General features: G+C 40.7%; 1 protein-coding gene across 1 annotated transcript in view; it reads right to left on the bottom strand.

The window, feature by feature from the left end:
• Positions 1-19,128, bottom strand: part of cass4 (Cas scaffold protein family member 4) — a 36,930-nt gene extending 17,802 nt beyond the window's left edge. The window contains exons 1-3 of the mRNA XM_061887646.1: positions 19,028-19,128; positions 5,455-5,823; positions 91-1,377 (exon numbers count right to left, since the gene is read on the bottom strand). Of these exons, the coding sequence (XP_061743630.1) occupies positions 91-1,377; positions 5,455-5,823; positions 19,028-19,030 (1,659 nt within the window). The 5' untranslated portion in view covers positions 19,031-19,128. The remainder of the gene's footprint in view (positions 1-90; positions 1,378-5,454; positions 5,824-19,027) is intronic.
• Positions 19,129-27,542: the final 8,414 nt, after the last annotated feature.

Below are 27,542 nucleotides of genomic sequence, written 5' to 3'. Positions count from 1 at the left end.
TTAAATATCTTAGTCCAGTTTCCCAAGGTTCATAGTAAATAATCCAAAAGTATGTTTTAGTGAAGAACCAAATGGATGTAAAGGTTTTACCTGTTCCTTCACATTGTCGTCGTCAACCTCTACTAAGTCTCCCAGCCACTGACTCCCACTTCGAATTGTCTTTGCTTCGCTTTGATTTGTGTTTTTGACAACGACTGGATCTGAAGGGACTTTGAACAGCAGCTTGCCGTTGGCGATGACAATGGACACCAGGCGCCGGACATCCTCTGGCACCGTGCGGGCCACCATGACAAAGCGCTCCAGTTGATCGAGCGTCAGGACTTGGCCCGGATCCTGACACAGCGAGTCCAGGGGCCAGCCGGCCAAGTTTAACCCACTCAGCATTTGTTGCAAGATCAATGCTGAATCCTCAACAACGGACAGTTGTTTACAGAGTCTCGCTTGAAGGTTGGCATCGGTCAAATGTCGCGCATTTCCCTTAATGTCAGCGGCAAAATGTAGAAAGCACGTCACGGAACATGCAATACCTTCTGCCGCAACTTTAATCTCCTTCAGGTGTTTCTCCAGATGTTCTTTGTTCCTCCACCGGCTGCTGACAAACTCCATGAGCTTGGGAACAGCCTGGCAAACGGACTGCTGCAGGTCCAGTAATCTGCGACAGGCCTCGTCTTGTCCGAGCGTCACTTCCCTCAAAGCCTCTTGAGAAGATGAGCTCAGAGAGAGAGAGTCACAAGAACTGCTTGAGGAGCTGGACACGGTGCTGATTCTTTGACTCTGGTCTGCAGAGGAAGATACGCTTCCACTGCTTTTTGCGTCTCCCTGCAACAGCAACTCTACACTTCCCTGACGGCCTTCAAAAGATCTACACCTCAGAAAGTTATTTACTCTGAAGAGGTTATGACCAGTGCTTGGGTCACTCCGGCACTCCAAAGGTAAATGGTCACTAACAGGATCGCTGAGAACTTGGCTAAGCAAATCTTCTTTCGGTGCAAAGTTTTCTGTGAGCCTTTGCGTTGGAGGCATGTCGTAACTCGGGACCCTTGGCAGTAAATTGGGTGGACTCGGGTAGACAGGAAAACAAGGTTTTGGTATATCGTAAAGCAAAGCATTTGGTGGCAGTGTTCTGTTTGGACTGGCTTGCAAAGGAAGCGTGTCGTACAGGTGGCTGTCAACACATTTGGCAGGAAGTGTATTGTTGTTGTTTTGGACTCTGTCTTGCTTGTCAGTACCCACTGGTATATCATAGATCCAACCAGACTTGCAGCTATTGGGTAATGTGCTGTGCCCGCTGACAACTTCATGTTGGCCACTAGGGACTGAAGACGCAGGGATGTCACAGCTAGAGCCTCGATGCATGGATGCTGGTGATTTATACACCTGTTGACAACAACAAAGTCAATATGATGGGCACCTATTGGAAGCACATACAAGGGTGTTTCAGATTAATGTTTGTACAGTTATCATCCAGGATGTCTCTGTACATTGCTGCATTCATGTTAGTCTAGTCAGGGAGGTGACCAAGAACCTGATGGTCACTCAGTCAGAGCTACAGCATTCCTCTGTGGAGAGAGGAGAACCTTCCAGAAACACAACCATCTCTGTCACAATCCACTTTGGCCCCCTTCATTCTTTCCTTAACACGGATCAATCTTCCTGTCCCCTTAGCAGAAAAACAGCCCCAAAGCATGATGTTTCCACCCCCATGCTTCACAGTAGGTATGGTATTCTTGGGATGCAACTCAGTACTCTTCTTCCTCCAAACACGACGAGTTGAGTTTATACCAAAATGGATACATGGATGATACAGCAGAGGATTGGGACAATGTCATGTGGTCAGATGAAACCAAAATATAACTTTTTGGTATAAACTCAACTCATCGTGTTTGGAGGAAGAAGAATACTGAGTTGCATCCCAAGAACACCAAACCTACTGTGAAGCATGGGGGTGGAAACATCATGCTTTGGGGCTGTTTTTCTGCTAAGGGGACAGGACGATTGATCCGTGTTAAGGAAAGAATGAATGGGGCCATGTATCGTGAGATTTTGAGCCAAAACCTCCTTCCATCAGTGAGAGCTTTGAATGGTTGACCAAATACTTATTTTCCACCATAATTTACGAATAAATTCTTTAAAATTCTTACAATGTGAATTCCTGGATTTTTCTTTTTACATTCTGTCTCTCACAGTTGAAGTGTACCTATGATGAAAATTACAGACCTCTGCCATCATTTTAAGTGGGAGAACTTGCACAATCGGTGGCTGACTAAATACTTTTTTGCCCCACTGTATATATAGAGAAAGAGAGAGAGAGAGAGAGAGAGAGAGAGAGAGAGAGAGAGAGAGAGAGAGAGAGAGAGAGAGTACAGGCCAAAAGTTTGGACACAGCTTCTCATTCATGTGTTTTTTTTATTTTCATGATTGTTTACATTGTAGATTGTCATTCTCTCGATGAGCTTCAAGAGGTAGTCACCTGAAATGGTTGTCACTTCACAGGCGTGCTTGAAGCTCATAGAAAGAATGCCATGAGTGTGCAAAGCAGTAATCAGAGAAAAGGGTGGCTATTTTGAAGAAACTACAATATAATACATGTTTTCAGTTATTTCACCTCTTTTTGTTAAGTACATAACTCCACATGTGTTCATTCATAGTTTTAATGTGACAATCTACAATGTAAATAGTCATGAAAAGTAAGAAAACCCGTTGAATGAGGAGAAGGTGTGTCCAAACTTTTGTCCTGTACTGTATAAAATATGCATGAAAGTTGCAAGGATTGAACAAAGTTACGAGGGCGCGTTATTAGCTGTGATTGGTCTAAATCGGCACGATCGCTAAATGGCAAATTCCTGGAGGCTTTGATTATGACCCTTGATGCATATTTGTCTCCGTTGGTACGCCTCTGATCTGGCACGTGCACACATAGAGCCCTATGGGTGCTTGAGCCCCTGCCCTTTTTTGCCTCGTCTTAAAAAGTGCCCTCTGCCTGTGTGTGTGTGTGTGTGTGTGTTAATTTATTTATTTTTTTCTTTAAACAACATTAACAAATTCCTGTTAGGGATGTAAAAAAACTAAACAAAACAAAAAAACAGCGGTACAAAAGCTCCACGTTTTCTTGTAATACCGGGTTGTTTGAGCCTGCCGCTTCCGCCAGAGAGAGAGAGAGGGCGAGTGAGTGAGAGAGAGGGAGGAGAGAGAGCCAACTGCGGCCTGAGGAGACGTGACAGTGGAGCAACTTGAACCTGTGAGTTATGGTCTAGTCACCGTCCACTTATTCAGCATCTAATATGGGTAATATTTCAGAAAAACGCTGTATTATTCTATTATTCAATGTGTCAGCTTCTGTTTTTGCCGGATATCGGAGCACGGCGCATCAATTGAGCACGGCGCATCAATTCCGCACAGACCAGAGTGGATCGTGTGGGACAGGAAGTAGTGTACAAAATACAAAATAAAACACCGGGTTAATTTTCAAAATAAAATGCACTGTGTTTACGGCAGCACATTTCTCTCACAGTAGAGGTTTATATATAAAGTTGTATTGCGTTTCAGTTGTTTAGTCTGATCATTAAGTGAGAAAGACCATAAGTTACAACTTGATGGTGTTTTCATCAAGTTAAGGGAAGAAGGACAGATTTTTACATTTAAGTTTTTTCCATTTGGGTATTTGTTTATTTATTTTTTTTTCGAAGTTCATGTTGCACTGTTCAATGTTCAATATTAAAGTGCTTATCATTAATAATAAATAGCCTAATAATAAACCAGTGTTTTGTTGCTTTTCATGTCTTCCAAGCCTATGATAATGTGAATTAACTGATTATGACAATAATTTGTTGACACAAAAGAAATGGCAATCACTTTTACCTACAAAGGACAGACAGCTAAGTAGTTAGCTTCCTATTAGCAAACTTAATTTTACATTAATATCCATATTGTGTAAAGCAGTTGTTCTCAAATGGGGGTACGCGTACCCCTGGGGGTACTTGAAGGTATGCCAAGGGGTACGTGAGACTTTTTAAAAATATTCTAAAAATAGCAACAATTAAAAAATCCTTCATAAGTATATTTATTGAATAATACTTCAACAAAATATGATTGTAAGTTCATAAACTGTAAAACGAAATGCAACAATGCAATATTCAGTGTTGACAGCTAGATTTTTTTGTGGACATGTTCCATAAATATTGATGTTAAAGATTTCTTTTTTTGTGAAGAAATGTTTAGAATTAAGTTCATGAATCCAGATGGATCTCTATTACAATCCCCAAAGAGGGCACTTTAAGTTGATGATTACTTCTATGTGTAAAAAATCTTTATTTATAATTGAATCACTTGTTTATTTTTCAACAAGTTTTTAGTTATTGTTATATATTTTTTTCCAAATAGTTTAAAAAATACCACTACAAATGAGCAATATTTTTCACTGTTACACATTTTAATGAATCAGAAACTGATGACATAGTGCTGTATTTTACTTCTTTATCTCTTGTTTTCCCTCACTCGTGAACAAGACTCCTAGGTACTTGAACTCCTCCACTTGGGGCAGGGTCTCCTCCCCAACCCGGAGATGGCACGAGATGTTCACGAGTGAGGGAAGAGTGGATCGTGAGATCAACAGGCGGATCGGTGCGGCGTCTTCAGTAATGCGGACGTTGTACCGGTCCGTTGTGGTGAAGAAGGAGCTGAGCCGGAAGGCAAAGCTCTCAATTTACCGGTCGATCTACGTTCCCATCCTCACCTATGGTCATGAGCTTTGGGTCATGACCGAAAGGATAAGATCACGGGTACAAGCGGCCGAAATGAGTTTCCTCCGCCGTGTGGCGGGTCTCTCCCTTAGAGATAGGGTGAGAAGCTCTGCCATCCGGGAGGAACTCAAAGTAAAGCCGCTGCTCCTTCACATCGAGAGGAGCCAGATGAGGTGGTTCGGGCATCTGGTCAGGATGCCACCCGAACGCCTCCCTAGGGAGGTGTTTAGGGCACGTCCAACCGGTAGGAGGCCACGGGGAAGACCCAGGACACGTTGGGAAGACTATGTCTCCCGGCTGGCCTGGGAACGCCTCGGGTTCCCCCGGGAAGAGCTAGACGAAGTGGCTGGGGAGAGGGAAGTCTGGGTTTCCCTGCTTAGGCTGTTGCCCCCGCGACCCGACCTCGGATAAGCGGAAGATGATGGATGGATGGATGGATCTCTTGTTTTCAACCAAAAATGCTTTGCTCTGATTAGGGGGTACTTGAATTGAAAAAATGTTCACAGGGGGTACATCACTGAAAAAAGGTTGCGAACCACTGGTGTAAAGGACCAAAAAAAAATGTCCCACCCTTTTCTGACTTTGAGCCCCTGCCCCTCTATAATCATGTGCACGTCCCTGCCTCTGATAACAAGTATCGTATTTCTCCTTTTAATCACGTGACTTGACACTTCAGTGCTTTCATTTTGTGTGGTGAGAATGAAAAATCCCGTACCTTCATGTCGTCCGTATTTTGCTCCAGCACCACCTGGTTAGACGTCACTGAAGCTGACAAGCAAGTGGTCGGAGTCTTGTAGACCGCGTTCTTATGTCCGTTTTTAGGCAGACTTGGGATCTGGTAGATGTTCCGCACGCTGTCATTGGTTTCAATTTTCCTTTTTTCTGTGAGATGGCTTACAGAGCTTTCAATGAGCTGCAGTCTGTTGGCCGGGGCGAGACCCTGGCGGCCATGCAAAGAACACATCCACCAGCCGCTGGTGCCTGCGAGGTTTTGATTAGTCACTGATAGGACGTCTCCTTTTCTGAAGGCCAGCTCATCAGCACACTCTGCTGTGTTGTCATAAAGAGCCTTGGCAAATTTGATCTGGAATAAGAAAGGAGGACAAATGTCAGTAGAAAACACAGACAAGCATGTGCGCAAGTTGATATTTACTTTGGTGTGGAGCCTTTGAGTGTCATGCTTTGTGTTTTTATGGCACTTCTCTTTTCCACAGCACATGCTGCTAAAATTGCACATTTGACTTATTGTATCATATTTTTAAAGAACCATGACCTCACTTTTCTGGTGAGCTAAAGATCATTGAGGTAATGGAAACGTGGTTATTGCTGCTGACAATGTGGTTTAAAAAAAATTAGCTACAAATGTATCTCCTGATCTAAGAAAATGTTACGTTTGTAGTATCTGCTAATTCAAGAAATAACATGTTTTGTATATGGTGAAAGACTGCATTCCTCCTAAAAAAAAAATTAAAAAAAAGGAGCCTGACAGTTATTGTAAGCTGTGGTTTATCATCTTGGGCAGATAAAGTATGACCATTGGGTAACATACACTCAGTGACGGGCAGTAACAAGCTATATGTATCGAAGCTACGTAGCTTAACTACATTTCCCAGTAGCTTGGCGGTAGCTTCAATAGTTTTTGAAGAAGTAGCGATTCTAGCAGCTTGGCTATTTTTAAACCAACCATTTCCATGACAGAAAGGAGGACTTTTTTTCTCCTCCATTTGAAAAAGTGGACGTTATCAGCACTACTGTCTGATTCCAATCAATGCAAGTCATCAGAATCAGGTAATACACCAACTTATATTCTTGTCTTCATGAAAGAAAGGAATCTATGTGTTAAACATGTTTTGTTATCATTAAACACAAGTTTACAAAAACCTCTCTTTCATAAATAAATCAATACCAAAGACTCTAAAAATGGGACCCATTACCTCCCTGCTTGGCACTCAGCATCACAGGTTTGAATTGGGGGTTAAGTCGCCAAAACGATTCCCGAGCGCGGCAATCACTGCTGGTCACTGCTCCCCTCAGGGAGTGAACAAGGGGACGGATCAAATGCAGAGATCAATTTCACCACACATATTGTGTTTCTGTTTGACTATCAGTGGTACTTTAACTTTATATATATATATATATATATGTAAAATACATACCGTATTTCCTTGAATTGCCGCCGGGCATGTAATATGCGCCTGCCTTGAACTACTACCGGGTCAAACTTACTTCCCAAAATAATTAGCGCATGCTTACTATTACCGCCGGGCCAAATTCATGACGTCACGAGTGGCTTCCCCTGTCGACATTTTCAAAATGGCAGAGGCAGCAAGGTCGGCAACCTTTACCACTCAAAGAGCCATTTTGACCCATTTTACAACGCAATGAAAGTCGCGAAACTCTTTTGAAATGTATAATGAAATTATACAGCATAAAGAGTTTTTTTTTGTTTGTACTATTGTGTAAACCAGGGGTTTTATTCATCATCACACCGGTTACACTCATGGTTGTGATATAAACAAGTTTAACACTCTTATTAATATGTGACACACTGTGGACCCACACCAAACAAGAATGACAAACACATTTCTGGAGAACATCGGTTCTATAACACATTATAAACGCAACATTAGAATTACCCAGAATGCAATGCATCTATGACTCTTGCTGCTTATATTATACACCCCGCTAGCACCAAACCCCGCACCCCTCCGTGCCTCGGTTGAGGTGGGCGGGGTTGGGGGCGCGTGTATAATATAAGCAGTAAGAGTCATGGATGCATTGCATTCTGGGTAATTATTCAGTTGCGTTTATAATGTGTTACAGAGCCGATGTTCTCCAGAAATGTTTTCGTCATTCTTGTTTGGTGTGGGTTCACAGTGTGGCACATATTAGTAAGAGTGATAAACTTGTTTATATCACAACCTTTAGTGTAACTTGTATCACCCAGTATGCCTTCCAATCTCGTCAGTGTGACCATAGAAGCAGCGTAATGTATGTGACTATTGAAGGTTATGCCAAGCCTTCAGTTTCGAAAATAACCATAATAACGTTTTTTTATAATTAAATGTGCTCTTTGTGATGGTGTCCTCACATCACACTCAATTTATTACTGCATGCCATTGGTAAGCGCATGGGTGAGAAGAGGTTTTAAAGTTATAAGCGCCTGCTTACTATTACAGCATGCCTTGAATAGGCGCAAGAGTGAGAAGAGGTTTTAAATTAATTAGCACCCCGGCGGCTATTCAAGGAAATACGGTATATATATATATATATATATATATATATATATATATACGGTATATATATATATATATATATATATATATATATATATATATATATATATATATACCGTATTTCCTTGAATAGCCGCCGGGGTGCTAATTAATTTAAAACCTCTTCTCACTCTTGCGCCTATTCAAGGCATGCTGTAATAGTAAGCAGGCGCTTATAACTTTAAAACCTCTTCTCACCCATGCGCTTACCAATGGCATATATATATATATATATATATAGGCTTCACGGTGGCAGAGGGGTTAGTGCGTCTGCCTCACAATACGAAGGTCCTGCAGTCCTGGGTTCAAATCCAGGCTCAGGATCTTTCTGTGTGGAGTTTGCATGTTCTCCCCGTGAATGCGTGGGTTCCCTCCGGGTACTCCGGCTTCCTCCCACCTCCAAAGACATGCACCTGGGGATAGGTTGATTGGCAACACTAAATTGGCCCTAGTGTGTGAATGTGAGTGTGAGTGTTGTCTGTCTATCTGTGTTTACCCTGCGATGAGGTGGCGACTTGTCCAGGGTGTACCCCGCCTTCCGCCCGATTGTAGCTGAGATAGGCGCCAGCGCCCCCCGTGACCCCGAAAGGGAATAAGCGGTAGAAAATGGATGGATGGATATATATATATATATATATATATATATATATATATATGAATGAGGTAGATCCCCTAGACTTGGTCAATGGAAAATTAGCCCGCCTGCAGAATAAGTGTGGGCATCCCTGCTATGTGGTATTTGATTCTCGATAACGGAAACATATCAGTATGGCAACCCTGCAATACGGTTAAAAGAAAAACAAATAATGCATTTCATAACTTGTATTTTGCACCTTGCTTGAGGAGCAAAATGAATGTACCCTCATAAGGATGGTGATATGGCCTGAAATCTATATTGTGATATATATTACAGTTCCTCATTATTTGGTATACAAATGATAATAGAACCATTTTAAAAAGGGTTACACTGTTTTGGCTGCTGACGTTAGCGGTATAGAAATTGCATCATATGAATTGCGGTGTGACAACATCAATTAAATATTCAAATGATTCCATTGAATTATGTGGAATATTTTGGGTGGTTCCCTCCGGGGACTCCAGCTTCCTCCCACCGTCAAAGACATGCACGGGGGGATAGGTTGATTGGCAACACTAAATGGTCCCTACTGTGTGAATTTGAGTGTGAATGTTGTCTGTCTGTCCGTGTTGGCCCTGTGATGAAGTGGCGACTTGTCCAGGGTGTACACCGCCTTCCAGCCGATTGTAGCTGAGATAGGTTCCAGCACCCCCCGCCACCCGAGAGGGATAAGCAGTAGAAAATGAATGGATGGATTTTGGGCATAATTAAGTTAATAGTCCAATAAAATAAGTCCAATGTGGTATTTCCTGAGTTTATAAGCAGTAATAAAAAAGACAGACAGCAGTATTACTTATTATATTACTTATATCCATCTTTTCTTGGTACGTTACACATTTTTGCTCTTTTTTTCCCCCCAACTACAGCTTTTGTTCTTTAGTTGTTTTAGTTTTAAATTGTATTTTTAGAATTTGCCACATGCCAATAAAACCCTGAGCCGCACTTTGCTCTCCAACAATGGGCCCTTTCACATCGGAGCAAAAACATTCAGCACCTGTTTGGATACAGGCTATCACCCTGTGCAGCATACATACACACACACGCTTTTGGGTCATGCAACAGACATGCAAGTCAACTATGTGGGCTCAAATGACAAAAGCAATTAGGACAGCACATGCACATGTACTTGATGATTGAGTCATAAGATGTTTCCCTAACATTGTAGTGTATCACGATATCTTTTTTAAACCACATCCTGTTGCAATAACATCCATGGCATTGTTCGTTTGTGTCCCTTGCATGATCTGATTCAGCTGCGACTGTTCTGGATTGTTGCACACGCCTGCTCAGCCTGTCTGACAACTGGACTCCAAAACTCAACAGCTGGCCTTCATCTTGCTGGCAAGATGCTGCAAGGGCTTTAAAAGGGGTCATATTAGGATTTTTTTTTCTACATTTAAAACACTTCCCTGTGGGCTACATTACATGTAATGGAGGTTCTTTGTTTAAAATTACGTGCCTCCACTTCGACCGTGTCTTCTTCCTGTAAGCCATGTTTTAACGCTTCCATAGCGAGTCTACTGACAGATATAAGTGAGAACTATAGGTTACTTTTTATTAGAAAAGACAAGAGTGGAGGATGCATGTGCATGTACGAGCCAGTCTGCCCCACAACAACAGGATAGAGGAAAAGGAACTTCTTGACAACAGCGCCGGAGTACAATGGCTGACTCACGCAAAGCTCTTTGGGTGAATCTCTACTACAGTGTTTTTTCAACCTTTTTTGAGCCAAGGCACATTATTTTCATTGAAAAAATACTGAGGCACACCACCAGCAGAAATCATTATAAACTGAAACTCAGCAGCCGATATTGACCATAAAAGGTTGTTGTCGCAATTGTTGGATATGACTTTAAAGCATAACCAAGCATGCATAAATATAGCTCTTGTCTCAAAGTAGGTGTACTGTCACTACCTGTAACATCACGCCCTGACTTATTTGGACTTTTTTTTGGTGTTTTCCTGTGTGTAGTGTTTTAGTTCTTGTTTTGCATTCCTATTTTAGTGGCTTTTTCCTCTCTTTTTGGTATTTTCCTGTAACAGTTTCATGTCTTCCTTGACCGCTATTCCCCACACCTGCTTTGTTTTAGCAATCAAGAATATTTCAGTTGTTTTTGTCCTTGTTGTGGGGACATTGTTGATTGTCATGTCATGTTCGGATCTACATTGTGCACGCTGGCTTTGCGCCACAGTAAGTCTTTGCTGTCGTCCAGCATTCTGTTTTTGTTTACTTTGTACCCAGTTCAGTTTTAGTTTCATTCTGCATAGCCTTCCCTAAGCTTCAATGTCTTTTTTTAGGGACACTCACCTTTTGTCTATTTTTGGTTTAACCATTAGATACCTTTTTACCCGCATGCTGCCTCCCACTGTTTCCGACATCTACGAAGCAATTAGCTACCTGCTGCCACCTACTGATATGGAAGAGTATAATGTGGCAAGTCTGCCGATCTCCAGACAGCACAGATACTCAACAACGGCACATTATTTGCGGATTATAATTACTGGTTTGCAAAAAATATTTTTAACCCAAATAGGTGAAATTAGATCATCTCCCACAGCCCACCAGACTGTATCTCAGGGCACACTAGTGTGCCCCGTCACAGTGGTTGAAAAACACTGCTCTGCTATATATGAATATTTTGCTGACGAAAACAACTGGGGAAAACGTCACAAATTGTTTTATATATATAAATATCTTCGCAATGCCTCCACGGTTTAATTTCACATTTTTGGGACTCATTCACATCCCAAATACACAAAAACAGGGACTACTAGGTAAGAAAAGTTGGTTTTACATAATAGACCCCCTTTTAAAAAAGGGGCTAAGATCAGCCCGATGCAATAGCTAATTGCTAGAGATGGACATAACTTTGCTTTTCCAAGCATGGAAGAAAGAAAGTGAGTGTGAAGGACAGTACTGAGAAAATGTGGATGATATTCATTGAATTAAAGAAAAAAATCATTAAAAACATGACAGAGTGGGAGCAGTTGGTGAGCAGCACTGCTCGTCTGCAACATACCGAAGCAGGAAAATTCCAACGCCAACCGAGGACGTAAAATAATATCGAAACGGCTGTCATTTATTCATGAAAACATGGAGAAGTTGCTGATGGTGTGTTTGACAGAGAAGCAGCTGTATAAGTATACTCTCCAAGGTAAATGATGTGTATTATTATTACATTACTTCAAAAACAACTGTGCTTGTTTGTACTACATTCTATTGCATTGTTTTTAATACAATAATCATTATCTAAATGTTCGTATTTCCCCTTTCAAAATGTATTTTAATGAGGAACATTGAATTTTGAGTTAGACAGCAGGATGTCTAGTACTCCCACACTCATGTTTGGAGGAGCCTGGTTCAAGTCCTGGGTGGAATGGAAGCAGGAGGCGGGTTACACGAAGTATGACAACAAGTTGACATTAGGTCGATATTTCAAGTTAAATTAGTCAGTGTATGACCTCATTTCCTGATATGACAACCAGGTGATGCTGTAACCTTTAACATCCTTCTTGAAGCAAAGACACACCGAGTCGAGTCCCAGACAATCAACAATAATGTGCTGCAATGACACATCTCTGAAGCTCGTCATTCTGTAGAATCAACATATCTTACGGCACTCACACAACTTTTTTTTTTTTTACACTCACACTTCCTGTGTCAAATCTTCTGCTTTTTGTCACAGGAAGTAAAGTGCATGACTTGCATGTTGTTTTCTCATGCAGCTTTAAAGATTGCTAGTGAAACACAAAAATATATGTTGTTATTATATTTGCCATCTTGGCCAATTCAATGGTTATGGAAATATGACCCAATTCCCAAACAGTATTTTGCTCTAAGGCAGTGGTTTTCAACCTTTTTTCAGTGATGTACCCCCTGTTAACATTTCTTTAATTCAAGTACCCCCTAATCAGAACAAAGAATTTTGGTTGAAAAAAAAAGAGATAAAGAAGTAAAATACAGCACTATGTCATCAGTTTCTGATTTATTAAATTGTATAACAGTGCAAAATATTGCTCATTTGTAGTGGTCTTTATTGAACTATTTGGAAAAAAAGATATAAAAATAAAAAACTTGTTGAAAAATAAACAAGTGATTCAATTATAAATAAAGATTTCTACACATAGAAGTAATCATCAACTTAAAGTGCCCTCTTTGGGGATTGTAATAGAGATCCATCTGGATTCATGAACTTAATTCTAAACATTTCCTAACAAACAAAAGAAATCTTTAACATCAATGTTTATGGAACATGTCCACAAAAAAATCTAGTGATCAACACTGAATATTGCATTGTTGCATTTATTTTCACAGTTTATGAACTTACATTCATATTTTGTTGAAGTATTATTCAATAAATATATTCATAAAGGATTTTGGAATTGTTGCTATTTTTAGAATATTTTTGAAAAATTTCACGTACCCCTTGGCATACCTTCAAGGGTTAGGGTTATGCGTACCCCCATTTGAGAACCACTGCTCTAAGGCACAGACTGGATGCTTCAGCCACCACAGCTACAGGGATTTTCCTGAAGGAACTCTCCTGAAGGAATCAAAGTACTATCTATCTAGTACATTACTGCTAATGAAAGCCAATGATAACGTTACTTATGTGTTAACTGTTTGTACCTGATGATCTCCACCAAGTGTGAGAGTCTTCTGATGGCAGTCCATTAAAGAAAAGAAAAGTTCAAGTAAAGTGAAATTAGACAAAAAGGTAAGAAACTGCTTTATGTATGTATATGTATGTGAATGTATGTATAAAGGGGCTAAAAAGTATTTAGTCAGCCACCGATTGGGCAAGTTCTCCCACTTAAAATGATGACAGAGGTCTGTCATTTTCATCATAGGTACACTTCAACTGTGAGAGACAGAATGTGAAAAAAAAAAATCCAGGAATTCACATTGTAGGAATTTTAAAGAATTTATTTGTAAATTATGGTGGAAAATAAGTATTTGGTCAACCATTCAAAGCTCTCACTGATGGAAGGAGGTTTTGGCTCAAAATCTCACGATACATGGCCCCATTCATTCTTTCCTTAACACGGATCAATCGTCCTGTCCCCTTAGCAGAAAAACAGCCCCAAAGCATGATGTTTCCAACCCGTCTTTGTTCTGGAAGACACCACGTCTTCTGTCTCCAAATATCATTTGAAATGTGGACTCGTCAGACCACAGAACACCTTTCCACTTTGCATCAGTCCGTCTTAGATGAGCTCGGGCCCAGCCAAGCCGTTCCTTGGTGTTGTTGATAAATGGGTTTTGCTTTGCAAAGCAGAGTTTTAAGTTGCACTTACAGATGTAGCGACCAACTGTAGTTACTGACAGTGCTTTTATGAAGTTTTCCTGAGCCCGTGTGGTGATATCCTCTACACACTGATGTTGGTTTTTGATGCAGTACCGCCTGAGGGATCAAAAGTCCATAATATCATCGCTTACGTGCAGTGATTTCTCCAGATTTTCTGAACTTTTTGGTGACTTTACGGACCGTAGATGGTAAAATCCCTAAATTCCTTGCAATAGCTTGTTGAGAAATGTTGTTCTAAAACTGTTCGACAATTTGCTTACAAAGGGGTGACCCTCACCCCATCCTTGTTTGTGAATTACTTAGCATTTCATGGAAGTTGCTTTTATACCCAATCATGGCACTCAACTGTTCCCAATTAGCCTGCACACCTGTGGGATGTTCCATATAAGTGTTTAATGAGCATTACTCAACTTTATCAGTATTTATTTCCACCTTTCCAAACTTCTTTTTCACGTGTTGCTGGCATCAAATTCTTAAGTTAATGATTATTTGCACAAAAAAAAATGTTTATCAGTTTGAACATCAAATATGTTGTCTTTGTAGCATATTCAACTGAATATTGGTTGAAAAGGATTTGCAAATAATTGTATTCCGTTTATATTTACATCTAACAATTTCCCAACTCATATGGTTTGTTTTTTTGATGCCTTCAGTGACAATCTAAAATGTAAATAGTCATGAAAATAAAGAAAACACATTGAAATGAGAGGGTGTGTTCAAACCTTTGGCCTGTACTGTATGTATGTGTGTGTATATGTATGTACATATGTACACAATCACTATTCAGTATATATGTGTGTCTGTATGTGTGTACATATATGTATGCATGCATGCATGTGTAACGGAGGCGAGACAGTGCTGGCCAGGGCTTTTAGCCAAGTAGCTAGCATGCTTGTCTGTCATGCTGGCAACCCAGTTTCAAGTCCTGGGCGGAACAGAAAGCAAGGACTGAACCACTAGGGTTCGTATGTATGTACGTGTGTATGTATGTTTGCACAAAGTATTAGGGATGTAACGATAAATGGTAATAATGCTAACTGCGGTAAAACTCCATGGTTAGTATTACCATTTTAAATAAAAATGATGGAAAAAACTCTTTTGATAACGGCACTTTGTTTAACTCATGGAGTTTGTGAGCTTAAATACCAAGATGAAAACAAGAGACATCAACGTCTTTCCTTATTAAGAAGTGAAGTGTACTTACGTAACGCTTTTTTCTCTAGAGACTCAAAGCACTTTACATACTTTAGAGCAGTAGTTCTCAAATGGGGGTACGCGTACCCCTGGGGGTAATTGAAGGTATGCCAAGGGGTACGTGAGATTTTTTTAAAATATTCTAAAAATAGCAACAATTCAAAAATACTTTATAAATATATTTATTGACTTACATTCAACGAAATATGAATGTAAGTTCATAAACTGTGAAAGGAAATGCTACAATGCAATATTCAGTGTTGACAGCTGGATTTTCTTGTGGACATGTTCCATAAATATTGATGTTAAAGATGTATTTTTTAATGAAGAAATGTTTAGAATTAAGTTCATGAATCCAGATGGATCTCTATTACAATCCCCAAAGAGGGCACTTTAAGTTGATGATTACTTCTATGTGTAGAAATCTTTATTTATAATTGAATCCCTTGTTTATTTTTCAACAAGTCTTTAGTTATTTTTATATCTTTATTTCCAAATAGTTCAAGAAAGACCACTACAAATGAGCAATATTTTGCACTGTTATACAATTTAATAAATCAGAAACTGATGACATAGTGCTGTATTTTACTTCTTTATCTCCTTTTTTCAACCAAAAATGCTTTGCTCTGATTAGGGGGTACTTCAATTTAAAAAAAATGTTCACAGGGGGTACATCACTGAAAAAAGGTTGAGAACCACTGCTTTAGAGAAACCCATTATCTACATCTTTAGGCTACATTCAAACCAGTAGCGGTAGCACGGAAGGGCAAAGAGGGTAAAGTGTCTTGCCCAAGGACAACGGCAGAGACTAAGATGGCGGAAGCTGGAACGGAAACTCACGTTGCTGGCACAACCGCTCTACCAACTGAGCCATGCCGGAGCTCTCAGTAAAGGACAAGAAGACAGAGGAAAAAAATAGCCCAATTTGAAGTTACTGTGTATAAACACATTACTGCCAGAGCAGTTAAGCTATTCAATGGTGCACATTGAACCTACAACCTGTTCTCTCTTAGAACAGAGTGATCGGTCCATTTGAGATATACAGTAGGTGTTTTTACGGTCTGCGATGAGGTGGCCTACCGCCCGAATGCAGCTGAGATAGGCTCCAGCGACCCCCCGCGACCCCAAAGGGACAAGCGGTAGTAAATGGATGGATGTTTTTATGGTGTGTTCAAGGACCGTTGAAAAGAATAGGATGACACATGTTCCACCAGAAATGAAAAATAATAAGTTAATTATATTTATTTAGCGCTTTTTCTCAAGTGACTCAAAGCGCTTTACCTAGTGAAACCCATTGTCTACATCTTTACGCTACATTTAAATCGGTGTGTGTGGAGGGTATAGTGTCTTGCCCAAGGACACAACGGCAGTGACTGGGATGGCGAAAGCGGGAATCGAATGAATGTATGTATGAAGGTAAGTTTAGTACACATGTACTAACATATGTACAGCGATTTTAAACCTGAAAAACAAGTCAATAGCATTTTAAAATCGTGTTTTTATCATGTTCGTCTTTTGGCAAAAGTAAAACCGTTTATATCTTTTAACCTTTTTGAACAAGTCGTTCATGCTTTTATTTCAAGTGGCCTGGACTACTGCAATGCACTTTCTGCTGGCATTAGCCAAAAAGCTCTCTCCCGGTTGCAGTTGGTCCAGAACGCGGCGGCACGACTTTTAACAGGGGCCGGGAAACACGAACATATATATAACCCCAATTCTTAAAACTTTAAACTGGCTCCCTGTTCATTTTAGATTTGATTTTAAAACCTTGCTGTTTGCTTTTAAAGCTTTACATGGACTGACACCTCAGTATATCTCGGACCTCATCCAAATTTACACTCCTGCGTGCGCTTTGAGGTCCGAGAGCCAGCTCCAGCTCGTGGTGCCCAAGACCAGACTTAAAACCAGGGGAGACAGGGCCTTCTCTGTGGTCGGCACTAAGCTCTGGAACACTCTGCCCTTCTATGTTCGAACTGCTCCCACAGTGGAGTGTTTTAAGTCTCGTCTTAAGACACACTTTTATTCTTTGGCTTTTAACACTATGAGTTGTGCGGTCCTCTGTTTTTAAAATTGTTATTTCTATTTATTGTTTTAATTGGTTTTACCCCTTGAAATCGTTTTTAAACATATTTATTTTTATATTGGTTTTAAATTTGTATTTTTTTTGTTTTTATTCAGTCATTGGTGGAGCTAAGGATAATATTTCAATATTTTTTTTAACATTGTTGTGCAGCACTTTGAAAACATTTTTGTTGTTTGAATGTCCTATATAAATAAAGTGGATTGGATTGGAGTATGTATATACGTACACGTTTACCGTATTTTTCGGAGTAGAAGTTGCTCCGGAGTATAAGTCGCACCTGCCGAAAATGCATAATAAAGAAGGGAAAAAACATATATAAGTCGCACTGGAGTATAAATTGAATTTTTTGGGAAAATTGACCGTATTTCCTTGAATTGCCGCAGGGCATATAGTATGCGCCTGCCTTGAATTGCTGCCGGGTCAAACTCGCTTCGCAAAATAATTAGCGAATGCTTAGTATTACCGCCGGGTCAAACTCGTGACGTCACGAGTGACACTTCCCTTGTCATCATTTTCAAAATGGAGGAGGCTGTTTTCCATACCGGTAATTTGAAATCCCATAAAGAGAAGAAGATTGAGAGATATTCAGTAGGATTTAAGGTCCAAGCTTACATCACACTCAAATTTTTGCTGCATGCCTTTGGTAAGTGCCGGAGTGAGAAGAGGTTTTAAAATAATCAATCAATCAATCAATCAATGTTTACTTACATAGCCCTAAATCACTAGTGTCTCAAAGGGCTGCACAAACCACCACGAGCGCATGCTTACTTTTACCGCATGCCTTTGGTAAGCACAGGAGTGAGAAGAGGTTTTAAATTAATTAGCGCCCCGGCGGCAATTCAAGGAAATACGGTATTTAAAAGAAAAACAACACCAAGAATAGACATTTGAAAGGCAATTTAAAATAAATGAAGAATAGTGAACAACAGGCTGAATAAGTGTACGTTATATGACGCATAAATAACCAACTGAGAAGGTGCCTGGTATGTTAACGTAACATATTATGGTAAGAGTCATTCAAATAACTAAAACATATAGAACATGTTATACGTTTACCAAACAATCTGTCACTCCTAATTGCTAAATCTGATGAAATCTTATACGTCTAGTCTCTTACGTGAATGAGCTAAATAATATTATTTGATATTTTACGGTTATGTGGTAATAATTTCACACATAAGTCGCTCCTGAGTAGAAGTCGCACCCCTGGCCAAACTATGAAAAAAAACTGCGACTTATAGTCCGAAAAATACGGTACGTATGTATAAGTAGGAGTGACATCTTCACTGCAAGATAGACAGACAAGGTAAATATTTTGAATTAAAGACTTTGACACGTGCTGTTAAAACAATTAAACTAAATGATCTTCTTGTTGTTTTAACATTTCCAATGATTATTAAGACAAACCTACCCAAGTACTTTGTAGGATTACCTTGTAGGGGGTATTGTAGGTGTTTTTCAAAGTTGCTAGTGTAACCATGCATCCATTTTATACCGCTTGTCCCTTTTGGGTTCGCGGGGTGTGCTGGAGCCTATCTCAACTGCATTTGGGCGGAAGGCGACGTACACGCTGGACAAGTCGCCACCTCATCGCAGGGCCAACACAGATAGACGGACAACATTCACACTCACATTCACACACTAGGGACCATTTAGTGTTGCCAATCAACATAACCAATCAGCAGATAATAACAACAACAAAGGCAGATTGAAGTGCTGAATAAACACTTGCCTGTAATGTTGTAAGTAGTAGTAGTAGTAGTAATATTAGTAGTAGTAGTAGTACTCACCATGTTTGTGTGTAGTTGTCCAGTGCTGACATCCAAGTGTGTCCACAGCAGGGATGTGAAAAGTTAAAAGGAATCAACTTTGTCTGAGCTGTCACTCAAGTGGTCGACTCTTCTACTGGAGGGCGGGGAAAGTACAGCTGTGTCATGGATGTACATTTCAATTGGCTGACAGATGAACTCCCCCACACGGCCCCCTCTTTCTGCAGCTGCCTTCCTCTTTAAAGGGGGGGTTCTTGCGACATCCATGGCTCCTTGAAACATTGCTTCTAAAATATATTCTGTAACCCCCCCACCCACCAGGAAGAGAAAAATATTTTGCATCGTATAATTTGTCAAAAAAATTGTTATAAACTATACCTCTGCACATACTTGCCAACCTTAAAACCTCCGATTTCGGGAGGTGGGGTGCGTGGTCGGGGGTGGGGCGGAGGCATGGTTTGGGGGTGTGGGGCGTGGTTAAGGAGGAAGGGGGTGTATATTTACAGCTAATTCACCAACTCGAGTATTTCATATATATATATATATATATATATATATATATATATATATATATATATACACACACAGTTATATATGTATGAAATACTTAACTTTCAGTGAATTCTAGCTATATATATTTATTTTATTATATACATATAAATAAAAGAAATAGTTGAATTTCAAACGGCACCTATCAAATACACAGTAATAAAAACACAGTTCTACTAACTGTACTGTGCTTGCTGGTTACTAAAAAAACAACAACACTTACCTTTCACTATTTGAGTAATGTCACTTCTGAGTTTCCAGAAGATGGCGCCAGTATGTGCTTTGCCCTGCAGACTCTCGCTGTCAGCTGTTTGCTTTTGTGTTGTTTGCGTCTATTTTCGTCTCTGTCATCTCACTGCTTGTGTACAACCGCCAAACACTGTTGGATCTTTGCCCCTCTCCCAGTGATATGATCAACTTCGACGTTGGTTTTTCGACGTCCCAGTCAGCTTTTTCACCTGGCCGGATTCCTGCCTTCCTTTCCCGCTTCGTGGTTCCTCTCCCCCGCCACCTGCGGGCTGTGTCGGGCCCCACCTGGATTAGCTGCGCCCTTGGACGTGCTGGCCCCCGCCAGGCTCGGTCTTGTGAATGCAAGATCTTTGACAAACAAATCGTTTATCCTGAAGGATTTCTTCACTTTCCGCGGACTTGACTTCCTCTGTGTGACGGAAACATGGCTGAGAGCCGATGAGTCCGCCCCTCTTAATGAACTTCTGCCTCCAAAGTGTTGCTACTTCAATTCTCCGCGGTCGTCCGGCCGAAAAGGAGGAGGATTAGCAGTCAGTTTTAAAAATGACTTTAAATGCCGTCAGATCCGCCTGCAATCCTCCTTTTCAAGCTTGGAACTGTGCATGTTTGAGCTGGGGGGGGGGGGGGGGGGCCTCCAGCTCCTGCTGAATTTCAGGAGAAAATTTCTTCCGGGTGGTTTTCGGGAGAGGCGCTGAATTCCGGGAGTCTCCCAGAAAATCCGGGAGGGTTGGCAAGTATGCCTCTGCATAACATTGTAAGTTTATCAACAATAAAATAAATAATTCTTTATCTCCCACCATAGTTATAGTGAAGCCAAGTGCAACGTATACTTCATCATATTCCAGTATGGCAAAAAAAAAAAAAAAAGCATGCTTCCTGAGGTCACACTGGATGGATGGATTTAATTTCTGCAGTATCAATATTTTACTGATAATAGCATTGGTGTATTACCCTCTAGACTTCTAAAAAGCACGTATTTATAATTATTTGCAGGACTGCTCCTGCTTGCAACATGTTTAGCATCTTGCAGTTAATAATGATACTAATACCACAGCTCCTTTCTACAAACCCCGGTTCCATATGAGTTAGGAAATTGTGTTGGGTTTAAATATAAACGGAATACAATGATTTGCAAATCATTTTCAACCCATTTTCAATTGAATGCACTACAGAAAAGATATTTGATGTTCACACTCATAAACTTTATTTCTTTTGGCAAATAATAATTAACTTAGAATTTCATGACTGCAACACGTGCCAAAGTAGTTGGGAAAGGGCATGTTCACCACTGTGTTACATCACCTTTCTTTTAACAACACACTAACGTTTTATGTAGAGCTTCAGTCGTTCAACAGTTCGGGGTCTCCGCTGTCGTATTTTACGCTTCATAATGCGCCACACATTTTCGATGGGAGACAGGTCTGGACTGCAGGCGGGTCAGGAAAGTACCCGCACTCTTTTTTTACGAAGCCACGCTGTTGTAACATGTGCTGAATGTGGCTTGACATTGTCTTGCTGAAATAAGCAGGGGCGTCCATGAAAACGAAGGTGCTTAGATGGCAGCATATGTTGTTCTAAAACCTGTATGTACCTTTCAGAATTAATGGTGCCTTCACAGATGTGTAAGTTACCCATGCCTTGGGCACTAATGCACCCCCATACCATCACAGATGCTGGCTTTTGAACTTTGCGTCAATAACAGTGTGGATGGTTCGCTTCCCCTTTGGTCCAGATGACACGATGTCGAATATTTCCAAAAACAATTTGAAATGTGGACTCGTCAGACCACAGAACACTTTTCCACTTTGCATCAGTCCATCTTACATGATCTCAGGGCCAGGGAAGCCGGCGGCGTTTCTGAACGTTGTTGATAAATGGCTTTCGCTTTGCATAGTAGAGCTTTAACTTGCACTTACACATGTGCGACGAACTGTATTTAGTGACAGTGGTTTTCTGAAGTGCTACAGAGCCCATGTGGTGATATCCTTTAGAGATTGATGTCGGTTTTTGATACAGTGGCGTCTGAGGGATCGGAGGTCACGGTCATTCAATGTTGGTTTCCGGCCATGCCGCTTACGTGGAGTGATTTCTCCAGATTCTCTGAACCTTTTGATGATATTATGGACTGTAAATGTTGAAATCCCTAAATTTATTGCAATTGCACTTTGAGAAATGTCGTTCTTAAACTGTTTTGACTATTTGCTCACGCAGTTGTGGACAAATAGGTGTACCTTGACCCATCCTTTCTTGTGAAGGACTGCTCATTTTTTTGCGAAGCTTTTTTTATACCCTATCATGGCACCCACCTGTTCCCAATTAGCCTGCATACCTGTGGGACGTTCCAAATAAGTGTTTTAATGAGCATTCCTCAACTTTGTCAGTATTTATTGCCATCATTCCCAACTTCTTTGTCACGTGTTGCTGGCATCAAATGTTTAAGTTAATGATTATTTGAAAAAAGAATGTTTATCAGTTTGAACATCAAATATGTTGTCTTTGTAGCATATTCAACTGAATATGGGTTGAACATGATTTGCAAATCATTGTATTCCGTTAATATTTACATGTAACACAATTTCCCAACTCATATGGAAATGGGGTTTGTACTTTACAGTGCACGTGTGATTACTGTGATCTTGTTTGTGGTGTGCAATATGGATGTTAGTTGGGTTTTTAATATCTTTTATCTCTAAATATTGAGTTTAAGTTTATTTGGAACATGCATGCATGCATACAACATGATGCATCACAGTTTCCAGTTTCTCTATACAACATGTTCGAAAAAGAGTAGCAAGAAGCAGATCTTATTTAATCCTAACCCTTTTCTTTTATATAACAGTTGCTAAAACTTTTGTTCACTTCCTGTTCTCAATTTGTTCACAATATACTCCATAAGTAATAACAATAAAAATAAATAAATACCCGGTGAAATAAGTTACATTTCATATGGTGAGATGAGTAAGATTATTTTGAAAATGAATGGATGGATGAAATAAATTCAGAATGTTTATCATGGTTCTTCTTCTTTGTACTTTGTAAACACTTTAAGTTTGAAGAGTTTCTTGAAGTGGATCATATTCGTACATTGATTTCTTTACTTAATCCATTCCATCATTTAATTCCACATACTGATATATTAAAGGTCTTAAGTGTTGTACATGCATGCAAATGTTTTAAATTACATTTTTCTCCAAGATTATAGCTCTCATCTTTTTTTGAGGATAATTGTTGTATATTCTTGAGTAGCAGGTTGTTTGCTTTGTGTATAATTTTAGCTGTGAGCAAATTCACTGTCGTGGAATTTCAGTATTTTTGATTCAATATATAAAGTGTTTGTATGTTCTCTATATCCAACATTATGTATTATTCTAATTGATCTTTTTTGTAACACTGTTGATGAAGTGTACTTTTGTCGTTATTTCCCCATAGTTCTACACAATAACTCAGATATGGTAACACTAGTGAGCAGTAGAGAATAAGAAGTGATTTATGGTCTAGAACAGGGGTCACCAACGCGGTGCCCGGGGGCACCAGGTAGCCCGTAAGGACCAGATGAGTAGCCCGATGGCCTCTTCTAAAAATAGCTCAAATAGCAGCACTTACGACATTTTTAATACTAGGAGAGACAAAACTCAAATAGAATTTGAAAATCCAAGAAAATATTTTAAAGACTTGGTCTTCACTTGTTTAAATTAATTCATTTAATGTTTTAATTTGCTTCTTATAACTTTCAGAAAGACAATTTTAGAGAAAAAATACAACCTTAGAAATATTTTTTGGATTTTTAAACACATATACCTTTTTACCTTTTAAAGTCCTTTATATTCTTTCCTGACATGTTCAAGTATCTATTTTTTTTATTGTAAAGAATAATAAATACATTTTAATTTAATTCTTAATTTAGCTTCTGTTTTTTCAAGGAAGAACATTTGTGAAATATTTCTTCAAACTTATGATTAAAATTCAAAAAAATTATTCTGGCAAATCTAGAAAATCCATAAAATCAAATTTAAATGTTATTTCAAAGTCTTTTGAAATTCTTTTAAAATTTTTGTTCTGGAAAATCTAGAAGAAATAATGATTTGTCTGTTAGAAATATAGCTTAGTCCAATTTGTTATACGTTATACAAAGTGTAGATTGGATTTTAACCTATTTAAAACATGTCATCAAAATTCTAAAATTAATCTTAATCAGGAAAAATTACTAATGATGTTCCATAAATTCTTTTTTAAATTTTTTCAAAAGGATTCAACTTTGCTTGTTTTTCTATTTATTTTTTTTCGGTGGAATTTTGAATTTTAAAGAGTCGAAATTGAAGATAAACTATGTTTCAAAATTTAATTTTCCTTTTTTTCGTGTTTTCTCCTCTTTTAAACCGTTCAATTAAGTGTTTTTTTCATCATTTATTCTCTACAAAAACGTTCCGTAAAAGGAAAAAAAATGTACGACGGAACGACAGCCAGAAATAACCATTTTCTAATATATGTACATATATATGGATTTATTTATTAAAGGTAAATAAAGCAAATTGGTTATTTCTGGCAATTTATTTAAGTGTGTATCAAACTGGTAGCCCTTTGCATTAATCAGTACCCAAGAAGTAGCTCTTGGTTTCAAAAAGGTTAGTGACCCCCGGTCTAGAACATGTTTTGCTTTATTCATTATTGACATGTTTCTTGTTACTTTAGGTTGTATTTTTTTACATGACATTTCCAGTTCTATTTATCATCAATCATTATACCTAGAAATGTGGTTTCATTTACTCATTCTATTTCTTTTCAGTCTATTTGTATTTGTGTTTGACTTTCTCTTCTATTGTTACCAAATAGCAGCATTTTACTTTTACTGAGATTCAAAGATAGTCGGTTTTTATCAAACCATCTTTTTCATTTGTTAATTTCTTCTGTTATTATATGTATTATCTTGTCTTGTGTGTTCTCTCCTGACCAAAACGCTGTTGTACCATCTGCAAATACTAACTTTATATCTTTTACTCATATTAATGCGCAATATGTAGTATTTATTAGTATTTTATTTCCCACTATGTTTTACTCCTCTCTGAGCTGCTACCTTACCGTGGTAGAGGAGTTTGCGTGTCCCAATGATCCTAGGAGCTATGTTGTCTGGGGGTTTTCATGCCCCCTGGTAGGGTCTCCCAAGACAAACAGGTCCTAGGTGAGTGATCAGACAAAGAGCAGCTCAAAGACTTCTATGGAATTACAACGAAATGAACCCAGATTTCCCTCGCCCGGACGTGGGTCACCGGGGCCCCGCTCTGGAGCCAGGCCCGGAGTTGGGGCACGATGGCGAGCGCCTGGTGGTCGGGCCTGTTCCCATGGGGCCCGGCCGGGCACAGCCCGAAGAGGCAACGTGGGTCATCGCTCCAATGGGCTCACCACTCATAGGAGGGGCCATAGAGGTCGGGTGCATTGTGAGCTGGGCGGCAGCCGAAGGCAGGGCACTTGGCGGTCCGATCCTCGGCTACAGAAGCTAGCTCTTGGGACGTGGAACGTCACCTCACTGGGGGGGAAAGAGCCTGAGCTAGTGCGCGAGGTAGAGAAGTTCCGGCTGGATATAGTCGGACTCACCTCGACGCACAGCAAGGGCTCTGGAACCAGTTCTCTCGAGAGGGACTGGACCCTCTTCCACTCTGGCGTTGCCGGCAGTGAGAGGCGACGGGCTGGGGTGGCAATTCTGGTTGCCCCCCGGCTCAAAGCCTGTACGTTTGAGTTCAACCCAGTGGACGAGAGGGTAGCTTCCCTTCGCCTTCGGGTGGGGGGACGGGTCCTGACTGTTGTTTGTGCTTACGCACCAAACAGCAGTTCAGAATACCCACCCTTTTTGGGTACACTCGAGGGAGTACTGGAAAGTGCTCCTCCGGGTGATTCCCTTGTCCTACTGGGAGACTTCAACGCTCATGTTGGCAACGACAGTGAAACCTGGAGAGGCGTGATTGGGAAGAATGGTCGCCCGGATCTAAACCCGAGTGGTGTTTTGTTATTGGACTTTTGTGCTCGTCACAGTTTGTCGATAACAAACACCATGTTCAAACATAAGGGTGTCCATATGTGCACTTGGCACCAGGACACCCTAGGCCGCAGTTCCATGATCGACTTTGTAGTTGTGTCATCGGATTTGCGGCCTTATGTTTTGGACACTCGGGTGAAGAGAGGGGCGGAGCTTTCTACCGATCACCACCTGGTGGTGAGTTGGCTGCGATGGTGGGGGAGGATGCCGGACAGACCTGGCAGGCATTCGACCGTGTCCCTCGGGAAGTCCTGTGGGGAGTGCTCAGAGAGTATGGGGTATCGGAATGTCTTATTGTGGCAGTCCGCTCCCTGTATGATCAGTGTCAGAGCTTGGTCCGCATTGCTGGCAGTAAGTCGAACACATTTCCAGTGAAGGTTGGACTCCGCCAAGGCTGTCCTTTGTCACCGATTCTGTTCATAACTTTTATGGACAGAATTTCTAGGCGCAGTCAAGGCGTTGAGGGGTTCCGGTTTGGTGGCCACGGGATTAGGTCTCTGCTTTTTGCAGACGATGTAGTCCTGATGGCTTCATCTGGCCGGGATCTTCAGCTCTCACTGGATCGGTTCGCAGCCGAGTGTGAAGCGACCGGAATGAGAATCAGCACCTCCAAGTCCGAGTCCATGGTTCTCGCCTGGAAAAGGGTGGAGTGCCATCTCCGGGTTGGGGAGGAGACCCTGCCCCAAGTGGAGGAGTTCAAGTACCTAGGAGTCTTGTTCACGAGTGGGGGAAGAGTGGATCGTGAGATCGACAGGCGGATCGGTGCGGCGTCTTCAGTAATGCGGACGTTGTATCGATCCGTTGTGGTGAAGAAGGAGCTGAGCCGGAAGGCAAAGCTCTCAATTTACCGGTCGATCTACGTTCCCATCCTCACCTATGGTCATGAGCTTTGGGTCATGACCGAAAGGATAAGATCACGGGTACAAGCGGCCGAAATGAGTTTCCTCCGCCGGGTGGCGGGGCTCTCCCTTAGAGATAGGGTGAGAAGCTCTGCCATCCGGGAGGAGCTCAACGTAAAGCCGCTGCTCCTCCACATCGAGAGGAGCCAGATGAGGTGGTTCGGGCATCTGGTCAGGATGCCACCCGAACGCCTCCCTAGGGATGTGTTTAGGGCACGTCCAGCTGGTAGGAGGCCACGGGGAAGACCCAGGACACGTTGGAAAGACTATGTCTCCCGGCTGGCCTGGGAACGCCTCGGGATCCCCCGGGAAGAGCTAGACGAAGTGGCTGGAGATAGGGAAGTCTGGGCTTCCCTGCTTAGGCTGCTGCCCCCGCGACCCGACCTCGGATAAGCGGAAGATGATGGATGGATGGATGGATGTTTTACTTCTTATTACTGTTACTGCATGTAAAACCCTGCACAACAACAACGTAGTTTCCACATTGTGGTATAAATAAAAGTCTATCCTATCCTATCGGAGGTAATTATTATTAGCTTAGGGGAGCATCTCCACACTATGGACACACATAATTAGCTGCTTATCAGCTGGGGGACCAAAAATAAATAGTGTCAACAACAAGGGATCTGCGTTTATGATCAGCATCAAGCGGTCACATACTTTATTAAAATCATCTATACAAGGATAGTATCAGGTCAATCTATGCAAGGATAGTAGCAGGTCAATATTAGACTGATGAGATCACTTTCATTTTCATGTTTTTTGTTGTTTCCATATTGTTGTATTGTTTGTCTAACATGTGAAACAAAGG

Source organism: Nerophis ophidion, linkage group LG02 (genome assembly GCF_033978795.1).
Source record: "Nerophis ophidion isolate RoL-2023_Sa linkage group LG02, RoL_Noph_v1.0, whole genome shotgun sequence".
Taxonomy (NCBI): domain Eukaryota; kingdom Metazoa; phylum Chordata; class Actinopteri; order Syngnathiformes; family Syngnathidae; genus Nerophis; species Nerophis ophidion.
This window is presented reverse-complemented; position numbering and strand designations above follow the sequence as displayed.